This window comes from Lampris incognitus, chromosome 10 (assembly GCF_029633865.1).
Source record: "Lampris incognitus isolate fLamInc1 chromosome 10, fLamInc1.hap2, whole genome shotgun sequence".
Classification (NCBI taxonomy): domain Eukaryota; kingdom Metazoa; phylum Chordata; class Actinopteri; order Lampriformes; family Lampridae; genus Lampris; species Lampris incognitus.
This window is the reverse complement of record NC_079220.1, coordinates 9,491,756-9,503,346: the sequence shown is the minus strand read 5'-3', so window position 1 is coordinate 9,503,346 and position 11,591 is coordinate 9,491,756. Positions and strand designations below refer to the sequence as shown.

The 11,591-nt window shown below is 47.3% G+C and overlaps 1 protein-coding gene across 1 annotated transcript in view; it reads left to right on the top strand.

The window, feature by feature from the left end:
* The window catches only part of prpsap1 (phosphoribosyl pyrophosphate synthetase-associated protein 1), a 12,402-nt gene extending 1,121 nt beyond the window's left edge, over positions 1-11,281 (top strand). Inside the window, exons 2-10 of the mRNA XM_056288038.1 lie at positions 485-537; positions 1,662-1,728; positions 2,378-2,550; positions 2,874-2,989; positions 3,101-3,156; positions 3,281-3,426; positions 8,558-8,628; positions 10,438-10,584; positions 11,120-11,281. Coding sequence (XP_056144013.1) covers positions 485-537; positions 1,662-1,728; positions 2,378-2,550; positions 2,874-2,989; positions 3,101-3,156; positions 3,281-3,426; positions 8,558-8,628; positions 10,438-10,584; positions 11,120-11,278 — 988 coding nt within the window. The 3' untranslated portion in view covers positions 11,279-11,281. The remainder of the gene's footprint in view (positions 1-484; positions 538-1,661; positions 1,729-2,377; positions 2,551-2,873; positions 2,990-3,100; positions 3,157-3,280; positions 3,427-8,557; positions 8,629-10,437; positions 10,585-11,119) is intronic.
* Positions 11,282-11,591: the final 310 nt, after the last annotated feature.

Sequence of the window (11,591 nt, the reverse complement as noted above, 5' to 3'; positions counted from 1 at the left end):
AAGAGCTGGCAAATCTGCTGTTTAAAACTTACCTTTGAGTTTTAGTAGCTATGTCAGGCGACACTGAAGTGTGTGAGCATAGTCTCGTCATCCTCCATGGCTGAGAAGTCTTCCTGACAAGGTTGTACCAGAGGCTTCGCAGGTCTCCTCCATGGCTGGGAGAGCAGAAAACATGGAAGCACAGACTCCGGTTTCCTGGTCACAAGAAATAGTTAGAGCCTTTTGGGAGCTTTGGTATCTAACCCTCATCAGTTCGTGGTTGACCCACGACTGCTGGCTGTTTATTAGTGACGATAGGCAAAAGAGAGCGCGCAGAGCTGAGACGCTTTGCATTATCTGTGGATAATGTCGACGATAATGCAAGAAGCACTATGCATAATCGTGTAATTATTACATCTCAGTGTCTTGTCTGTTTTAAAATCACTGCCTTCCTGCTCGTCCGCATAGCTGCTAAATAGCTTTTTGTTGCACATTTGTTTTGCAGGCGGCTGGGAGTTGAGTTGGGGAAGTCTGTGGTCTTCCAGGAATCTAACAGAGGTAATTAAAGCCTAATACAGTATCTTTGTGTGTGGAGTTTGCATGTTCTCCCCGTGTCTTTGTGGGTTTCCTCCGGGTGCTCCGGTTTCTTCCCACAGTCCAACGACATGTAGGTCAGGTGAATCGGCCGTACTAAATGCTAAATTGTCCCTAGGTATGAATATGTATGTGGGCCCTGTGATGGCCTGGCGGCCTGTCCAGGGTGTCTCCCCGCCTGCCGCCCAATGACTGCTGGGATAGGCTCCAGCATCCCCGCGACCCTGAGAGCAGGATAAGCGGTTTGGATAATCAATGGATGGACAGTATCTTTTTGGGATTAATTGACCTTTCGCAAAGTACCGCCCCAGAAAGGTGCTTGTCCGTCAAGCTTTCAAACACACAGCAAAATGCTGAAACGGTGTGCCTATGGGATCTGCAAATCGGATACGAGATATCTGAAAATTTGGAGGGGGTGTCATTTTCTTTCCCTTCCCGAAACCCAGAACCGTTAACGCAATGTGGGCAATAGATTTGGCAGCATAGCAGACCCCATGGCCAGCTCAGTCCATCCAAAATCAACAAAAGTACCTGTCTGCTCCAAGCTAAGCTTGCTACAAGCTATTATTGATAGCTAACACAGCTAACGTATTGTTACTGTTACTTTTACCCACACAATGCGCTGATTTCTTCTTTCATGTTTTGGTGTTTTCCGGCTACTTCCTGGATAGTTCTGAAATGCTTGACGGGCATAGCAACAGTAACTAAGGGGGGCGGGACTTTGCGAAAGGTCAATTGGATTACCAAGTTAGTTTATTGCCAGTATTGCTAAAATTATTAGTTTCTATGCCTTGTACTTACTAGTTTTCATGTCAAGAAATGCTTCTTTTTTTTTTCAAACGTGTTCTACATTTCTAGAGGATGTGTCAATCACAATTAACGAGACTAAAACTTGGACTGTATGTGTCAGTAGCAACATTTATAATATTTTGATGATATGATGAATATGATGGTTTCGTACTTTCTGAACGTGTACCGCTACAGAAAAAATGCAAAATGCGTATGACGCATTATGGGCATTGATATGCTCCTTTGAAAGCGGGAAAAACAATGAATCTGTCGCTCATTTTCTCGCGTCCTAACAACAGAGACAAGAGTGGATGTAAAAGAATCGGTTCGTGGTCAAACGATCTTCATCATACAAACTATACCACGGTGAGCATCAAAAGGAAGGTCATTTACACAGCAAGCAAGTATTTGAAATCCTCAGTGTCGGATCTCTGTAAAAAGGTCGCTCCTTTGCGAATTTAGAAATTAACAATTGTGGGTGTCCGGGTGGCGTAGCGGCCTATTCCGTTGCCTACCGACCCAGGGATCTCCGGTTCGAATCCCCGTGTTACCCCCGGCTTGGTCGAGCATCTCCACAGACACAATTGGCCGTGTCTGCGGGAGGGAAGCCGGATGTGGGTGTGTGTCCTGGTCGCTGCATTAGCGCCTCCTCTGGTCGGTCGGGGTGCCTGTTCAGGGAGGAGGGGGAACTGGGGGGGGATAGCGTGATCCTCCCACGCGCTACATCCCCCTGGTGAAACTCCTCGCTCTCAGGTGAAAAGAAGCGGCTGGCGACTCCACGTGTATCGGAGGAGGCGTGGTAGTCTGCAGCCCTCCCCGGATCGGCAGAGCGGGTGGAGCAGCGACCGGGACGGCTCAGAAGAGTGGGGTAATTGGCTGGATAGAATTGGGGGGTCCACAAAAAAAAAGAACAATTGTCACTTATTTTTGCACCACTGGATTTTTTGCATCTCTTGCCAAATCTCACTCACACTTGTTTTGTCTTTCTTTTTTTTCCTCTCTTCTACACAACCAGAGATGTCAACACGGCCATTATGGAGCTGCTGGTCATGGCCTATGCTCTCAAGACCTCTTGTGCAAAAAACATAATCGGGGTCATTCCTTACTTCCCTTACAGCAAACAGTGTAAGATGAGAAAGAGAGGCTCCATAGTGTGCAAGCTGCTGGCCTCCATGTTGGCCAAAGCAGGTACGGCAATGACAACCAAACACAACTGAAGCTTTGCCCTGTTTCACCCTGGCTCTCACAGCAGACATTTTCATCAAGATGCTGTGTACTTCCATTGTTATAATATTAACACAATACACTTATTATCCAATTATTAAAATACAGCTAATTATAATAATAGCAGCATGATGTGGTGAATGTGAACAACTTGGAAAAACCCATCCAAAGTTTCTCAGGTTGACAGAAAAAGGACGTGGTTTCAGTCGACCAGTTTTTGACACAGTGCGCCACGTGTCCGTTTTAAATGGGAGACTGCGTTAATTATCTTTCTTTCAACCGTAAAGGTTTAACACACATCATTACCATGGACCTGCATCAGAAGGAGATCCAGGGATTTTTTAGCTTTCCAGTGGACAATCTGCGTGCCTCGCCTTTCTTGCTGCAGTACATCCAAGAGGAGGTGATAATCCCATGCTAACTGCTATTCTAGGTTTTTCATAATATAGACTGGTGGCAAACGTGTGCGTACATATCCGCAAGTGTTGAAATGTGCCTTCCGTTATCCTGTCAGGTCCCTGATTACAGAAATGCCATTATTGTGGCAAAGTCCCCATCAGCAGCCAAGAGGTAAGGTGTATGAAAACGTGGATTTTTGCTGCCGATTTGTTTTCCTCAGCCTTTGTGAATGAGCTAGGATGTGGACAACTCCCCCCCCCCCCAACTGCATTTTGACCTTCCTCTTCTCCCCTAGAGCTCAGTCCTACGCAGAGCGGTTGCGTCTGGGCCTGGCTGTGATGCACGGAGAGGCCCAGTGTTCAGAGTCTGACATGGCTGATGGGAGACATTCCCCTCCCTGTGTACGCAACACCACAGGACACCCGGGACTAGAGCTTCCTTGTAAGGGCACCTGTAGATCTTGGTAGTGCTCTGCAGATCTTTGTAGATTTAAGACCAGGGGCCTCATGTATCAATCCTTACTATGGGCAAATTTGTTCTTACACACCCATGGGATTTTTTTAGCCCTGAAGTTTGTCTCGGAGACCAGTGTAGAACCTGGGTAACCCCTGAATTTAGACACCGATTGGTTAACACTGATGTCTTTGCAGGCCCTGGTGATTGCTCGTTGCAAGAGGTAGACAATAGATGTTAAGAGGAAGGAATCACAAATAACCATCATGCGTCGTGACCGCCTGTCAGACAATCCTGAGGGCTAAAAAATTCCATGGGTGTGTACGAACAAATTTGCCCGTAGTAGCGATTGATACATGAGGCCCTAGGTTTGTTGTAAAGCAGGTATAGGTAACATGGTCCAGAAAGGTCCGGTGCAGGTCTTTGTTCCAACCAAGGCGTGACACACCTGAGTCTACAAATCAAGGTCTTTAGCAAAGACTATTGGTTGACTAATAGAATCAGGTGTGTAACTGCTTGGTGGGAACAAAGACCTGCACCGGACCTTTCTGGGCCATGTTGCCTATACCTGCTGTAAAGCTTGGTAGGTCTAGTGGACAGCCGCAGTCAGCCAGTTTCAACGGCACCTTGGTTTCTCTCTTTATTGTCGGATATGAGATCTAGCACACTGTGATTGAATTCAACATGTGTTTTTTTTAATCATTCCAGTCATTTTAACCCTTCAGAACATTCATGCATAAATACACCTAACCTAATATGGTTTGTATAATTGCACTAACCACGTCAAGCTGGTGATGCCACTGTTTCCGCCCTATGTTATAACACTGAACTTTATTGTTTTGTGGGAAATCTTGGGGGTTTTTTTTCCAGCTGCACTTCTTAACAGCGCACATATGCCGCCTTAACTAATGCCGCACCTTAGTCTCAGCAAGCCTAACTACTCACTTACATAAAGCAGGCGAAGTGAATCAAATTTCATCTGTATTTGGTGCATTTTTACGTTCAAAAATGAAATTGATTTTTAGCGAGCAATACTGATGTGACTTTGGCATACGCATTGGAACACATGTACGCCATCCGTTCCTGGTAAGGCTGTTTCTGTGGTCGAGAAGGTAACACGATCAAGATGCTTGTGTCATTGGCAAATGACTCCAAAGTATATTTTGTCCGGTTTTTTGCTTTCCCCATATTGTTTGTAAATATGAAAAAAAAAATTCTACACTTGCGTTGCCACCCTTGACTTAAAAAAAAAATCCTCTTATTTGAAACAACCGTAAATTAACTGTAATTTCTCAATAGCGTCACAAATTGTTTTTTGAACTCTAGCATGGATGTATTTTTGTATTTAACATAGTCCGGGTCACTTCTGTGACGCCGGTTAGTTTTTTTTTTTTAACCATAATACTGGTGAGAGGATTTTTCAAGTCTTGGCATATTGTCTCTGTCATATCAAGTCCTGTGGATTTGTGTTAACGTGGTGTTTATTTGTTGGAAATAGCAGGCAAGCAACAAGCTCCGTTCCCTGGCATAGAGCTCCCAAGTACGACTGTCAACTTAATTTGCCTTTTGAATACCAAATGGTCCCTCTTTGGTTATTTCCTCAATGTGTGCATGTGTTAAGCAAGGGAATTTGATGCATCTTGTAAAAATACGGTCTGGATTCGGGGTGGGGATGATGGCGGGTGCGAGAAATTGACCGAACGGATCAAATAGCCTAAACCAGGGGTGGCTAACCGTGTGCAAGGCTCAGCGTTTTCGGTTTTTACCGATTTACACCGAAAAATACCCAGATTTTTTTAAAAGGGGCAGATCGGTTTAAACTGATTTTCACCCGGATTTTACGTTTTCACCGATCCGAAAAGTTGTTCCTGTTCGTGTGAGGTTACGTAACAGCGCCCTCTTGTGGCGAAATTCGGCATTCTGGATGGCTTAGAAAAATAAAAAGCGAAAACGCCGAGCCTTAACCGTGTGCCCCATGGTCAGCGATGTGTATGCAGGTCTTCATTCCAGCCGGACTCCACGCCGGGTGACTTCACTGATTAGCAACCCTTCAACCAAAGAGGAAGAATGTATCAGTGAAGTCACCTGGGGCCTCATGTATCAATCGTTACTATGGGCAAATTTGTGCCTACGCACCCGTGGGATTTTTTAACCCTGAAGTTTGTCTCAAAGGGAGAATTTAGTCACCAATTGGCTAACACTGCTGTCTTTGCAGGCCCAGGTGATTGCTCGTTGCAAGAGGTAGACAATAGTAAGGAATTACAAATAACCATCATGCTTTGCGGCTGACTGCCAGACAATCTTGAGGGCTAAAAAATCCCATGGGTAGGTACGCTCAAATTTGCCCATAGTAACGACTGATGCATGAGGCCCCTGGTGTGGAGTCGGGTTGGAATGAAACCCGGCCTACACACGGCTCTCCATGGCACATGGTTAGCCACCGCCGGCCTAAAATTTTGTATTATATTGTTCGAAATGTTCACAGACTAAACGCAATACAGCAGGGTTGACGTAAGCGGTCCTCATTGCCGAGACTGCCAAAGACTCCAGAAAGGTAGTTTTACGAGATGGTCAGATTCCTTGTGTAAGTTTATTTTCCTTCTTTAGAATTCAAAAAAAAAAAAAATCCGTTTCAAGAATTGAACCATGCTCCCCTCCCCTCCCCCCCAATAATTTCGATCCCTCCTTGGACTCATCTTGCCAATCAACACATCATACACCTTTATTGAACCTGTTCTTAAAACCCCGATTAACACTTCATCCTCATGACTGCATGCTGTAATAAGGATGAGGCATGCTTTTGAAACCTAATCTCGAGTGGTAGGATGCGGAGATGGACCAAGGTTTGACTGATTGTTGATATGAACTGAGTGTTTGCTGCGTTTCATGTGCCGAATGCCCGCAGCCTATGAGTAGAGAAGCTGCGCTTCTCTGAGAACAGCACCCTGCTGCGTTGCACTTCTTTGCTGGCTTTCCTCACTGATGATGGCATGCTTCTTCTAGTGACAGTCATTATTTTAGCGATATCATCTATTGCGGTATTGCAGAATACGCCCCTGTACCAGAGCGTTTGGACGAGCAACGTCAACCAGTCATGTCAATGAAATCCCTCCGGGGTTTTTAACCCTTGTCTCACCCCGTCGAGAACCTTGCTAAGTGAAAGTCGAGATCTCTCGGCGGATTAGCTCCCTGACTGTAAAGATACCAAAGATGTCCCACGTAACTTGAAGCAACATCAGAACAAGCAGTGCGGGGAGGACGCATCCCATTTTTGAGTTGCGTGTGTGCCGCTTGCAACATGGCTTTGGCTATTTTTGGCTAAAGGTCACTTGGGCCTAGATGCGAGACGGCCAAGTTCTCCGTTGCCTCGTGAGGCGCTCCCGAGTCCTCGTTCAGCGAGACACGCACCTCCTTCGCTCTGTGCCGCTCCTCCGGCCGTTTCCCTCCAAACCAGCCTCGGCTGGCTGGTCGGTGACCGGCTCATTGTGACCTCGTCCTCGTCCTGAAGTCCCGATAAGCCCGTCTGAGTGACTACATTTATATGCACACCAGTATTACTTCGACTTTGTGAGAAACTCAGGGCATGTAGTTAGGAGGCAAAACTCATCCCTTCACTTATGTCCGTCCATCCTTTATCTGAACCGCTTATCCTGCTCTCAGGGTCGCGGGGATTCTGGAGCCTATCCCGGCAGTCACTGGGCGGCAGGTGGGGAGACGCCCCGGACAGGCCGCCAGTCCATCACAGGGCTTATGTGGCTTAAGGAATTTAGTTTTCATACCTCAGCACCAAGAAAGCTTTTTAAATGCTTTGTTTGGTGGTTTTTTTTGTGTGACATTCCCCCCCTTTTTCTCCCCAATTGCATCCGGCCGATTACCCCCCTCTTCCGAGCCGTCCCGGTTGCTGCCCCGCCCCCTTCTGCCGATCCGGGGAGGGCTGCAGACTACCACGTGCCTCCTCCGATACGTGTGGAGTCGCCAGCCGCTTCTTTTCCCCTGAGAGTGAGGAGTTTCGCCAGGGGGGATGTAGCGCGTGGGGGGCTCACGCTATCCCCCCCCCCCAGTTCCCCCTCCCCCCTGAACAGGCGCCCCGACCGACCAGAGGAGGCGCTAGTGCAGCGAGCAGGACACATACCACGTCCGGCTTCCCACCCCGGGACACGGCCAGTTGTGTCTGTCGGGACGCCCGACCAAGCCGGAGGTAAGGCGGGGATTCGAACCGGCGATCCCCGTGCTGGCAGGCAACGGAATAGACCGGCACGCTACCCGGACTCCCTGTTGTTAGCTTTTTGATAGTTAATGGCCATCGTGTTTTTTTGTTTTTTTGTTTTTTGTTAAATTCAAATTTTCAGTATTCACGAGACAGGCGAGTTTATATTTGACAGTGGTTAGAATACGTGAGATTTCACGAGAAGGGAGCATTTCAGGATTGTCCCTCTTCGCCGTGTACGTCAGTGGCGTCTTGGGCCGTGAACTCGGTGTTACTTCACATGTAAATGTGGTCACTAGCGGTGATAATGTTCGCCTGAAGACTGACTCAGAACAGTGGCGTCTGTGTCTGAAGGAAGCCCCGTCGGTGCTTGTCGGCCTCTGCTGTTCACCTGATGCGTCTGAAATGAGATTGGCTGGTGCATATTTGGTTCTTACATTACACAACCTGCTACCACATGCCTGCCACAACTCCGAGCAGAGATTGTGGTGTGTACCGTGTTTTACAGTGTCCTATGATTGGGTATGCTGGGCAAAAAATTACCCTCATGTAATCATAAGGTCATTTAATTTTGCATTGCATGTGCTTTGGTAGGTTTGGCATTTGTTTAATCTATGAGGGGTAGGTGGGGTAGAATGGGGAACGTTAACGAGCGATAAATCGTCTCGCTTTTGATTGCGATTTCAAATTGGGTTTCACTGTTGTAATTGAGTTTGATTGTTGACTTTGTCACATAATTTAGGGTGCAGAATTGCAAAAAAAAAAAAAACCCAAAACAAACAAAAACAAAAAAATGGTGTCTCATCTTCTAAACCCATCTTACCCAATCTACTCGGGAGATTAATTCTGATGAGATTCTGCATGCCTTCTGTAATTGCGGTCTTTTGTAACTGGATCTGGTTTCCCTTCTAGTAATGATGGCCAAGGAGAAGCCTCCTATCACTGTAGTTGGAGACGTGGGAGGAAGGATTGCCATCATTGTGGTAAGACCCTTAGGAATGTCTTGAGTGATGCAGCTGATTTACCTTCCCTGAAAGCAACCGTTCCTGTTCTCCGGTTACCGTCTCCTGCTCTTCCAAGTGTTTTCAAGTTGTCTCCATTATAAGTGGTCAATCCCTCACCCGATGCCCATTATGATGATGACAATTGACGCCATTAGCGTAAGGGCACCTATCACAGGTGGGTAAAGTTAGACCCTACCTGTCTGAGCACGCAGCACCGCTCCTGGTACAGGCTCTTGTTATATCACACACTGACTACTGCCACTCCTTACTGGCAGGTCTCCCTGCATGCACTTTCAAACCCCTGCAAATGATTCAGAACGCGGCGGCGCAGCCGGTCTTCAACCGACCCAAAACAGCACACGTCACCCCGCTATTCATATCCCTCCACTGGCTCCCAGTTGCTGCCCGGATCAAATTCAAAACCTTAGGGCATCCGGGTAGGGTAGCCATCTCTTCCATTGCCTACCAACACGGGGATCACCGGTTCGAATCCCCGTTGTTGCCTCCGGCTTGATCGGGCGTCCTTACAGACACAATTGGCTGTGTCTGCGGGTGGGAAGCCGGACGTGGTATGTGTCCTGGTCGCTGCACTAGCGCCTCCTCTGGTCGGTCGGGGCGCCTGTTCAGCGGGGAGGGGGAACTGGGGGGGGGGGATGGCGTGATTCTGCCTGGCAAAACTCCTCACTGTCAGGTGAAAAGAAGCGGCTGATGACTCCACATGTATCGGTGGAGGCATGTGGTAGCCCTCCCTGGATCAGCAGAGGGGGGTGGAGCAGCCTCAGAAGAGTGGGGTAATTGGCCAAGTACAGTTGGGGAGAAGAAAAAAAAGATAAAGGGGAGAAAAAAAAAGGATAAAAGAAATTTTCATAACCTTGATGCTCGCTTACAAAACGGCAACTAAAACGGCTCCCGCCTACCTGGACTCCCTCGTTCGGGTCTACACTCAGTCCCACTCACTGCGCTCTGCTAATGAAAGGCGCCTGGCACTTCCACCACAACGGGGCCCTAAGTCACTAGCCAGACTCTTCTGTAGTTCCCCGGTGGTGGAACGAGTTACCAAACCCCATTCGATCCGCTGAGTCCCTCTCCATCTCTAAGAAGAAGCTAAAGACCCAGCTCTTTCTCCAACACCTCCACACCTGATGGTATTAATAAGAAAAAAAAATCACTTCTGTGCACCCTATGCATTGCCTTTGTGCACTGCCTGTTGACACCTACGTCCTATTGGACTTGAATGTAGTTTTTTTTTACACTTACTTGCGTTGTCGTCACCTGACTAGATCCTTGCTTGTGTTGTACTAACTCTCAGATGTGTGTCGCTTCGGATAAAAGCGTCTGCTAAATGAAATTGTAAAAGGTAAAGAGTGAGCGTTTGTTCTGAGCATCTCCAGCACACGAAACAAAAACATCCCCAGGATGAGGGGGGGGTCTGACGAAACGGAACGAAAGAACAGCCTCGGAAAACCAAACAGTCGACAGTTGGGTCTCAGGTTTCCCTCGAATATACGAAAAAGGAAGTGAGAAACGTAGCCAAATACCACAAAGACGGGGTTTTACTGGCATCCGCTTCCTTTAGAAGTATGTAACGAGGAAGGGTTACAAGTACAAGGACAGAAAATGATACTTGGAAAAGGATTTGTACTTATACAACTTCAGAAAAGTTCCCACAGGTGCAAATAGGTAGCCCACTGGCTGTGATACCCGGAGAGTGAACTGGTGGACAAACCGGTGAGAGGGGGTTGTGAAGAGTTACGTATTCATGGTTGTGTTATTCTCGTTTTCCCTCAGGATGACATCATAGATGACGTGGAGGACTTCGTAGCAGCTGCAGAGATCCTGAAAGAGAGAGGGGCTTACAAGATCTACATCATGGCCACACATGGCTTACTGTCTGCTGATGCCCCGCGCCTTATAGAGGAGTCTGCCATCGATGAGGTGAGGAGGGCCACTGGATAGTCCAAACCTCAACCTTTCCTCAGCTATTTCTCCTTAAGCTTTCAAGTAGAATAAGAAATGTTAGAATGACATGTTATGTGTGGCATTACATTTCAGTTATGCTCATTAGTTTAACGTTTCACTTCCTCTTTTGGTATCCTGTGCCCTGAAAACAATAGTCACAGTCCTGAGTTTAGTTGTAAGTGTCATATTTAGAATATTACACAACATTTGCTATTATCAGACGTTGTTGAGGAACTCAAGATGCCGTCACACGAATACATTACACAGAAAGGTGCAGTTTCTAGGGGAATGAAACTTGGCACCGAAGTAAAATTGAGTTTAGCTGAGATTTTTGTTACCTGTTGATATTTTCTACACAGTTAGTAGGTAAAAGTCTCAGCGTGAGTCCCCGTTCTTTTAGCTAACTTGAGACTAAAGTCACTGGATATTCTCGGGTGAGCTCGTGTCCTAAGTAGTCGCGTCCTGCTGCTAATAAGCCTGAAAGCCATCTTCCTGCTCATTGTTCCGTCAGGTGGTGGTGACCAATACAGTCCCCCACGAAGTGCAGAAGCTGCAGTGTCCCAAGATCAAAACCGTGGACGTGAGTATGATACTCGCTGAGGCCATCCGTCGCATCCACAATGGAGAGTCCATGGCCTACCTGTTCCGCAACATCACCGTGGATGACTAGAGGGATGGCGAGAGAGAGATGGGGGGTTGGGGAGAGCAAATGAGGCACGTCGCGTGAGAGATGAGCGGGGATGTGTCTCTGCTCCCTCCTTCTCCCTGTCCGGTGGATATAAGCACCTACTGCTGTCATGATCCATGTTTTTCCCCCATGTTTTCTGTACCTCAGGATCATGCGTGTCCTTGTTCAAGTGAAGGAGTTACCTGACGTTGACTTATTTACCAAACTGTAGAAATTGAGCCTCCTCTGCTTACTGATACCTTCACATTGTTGATGAGTGGTGATCCGAATTGGCAATAAGTGAAAACCTGAATCA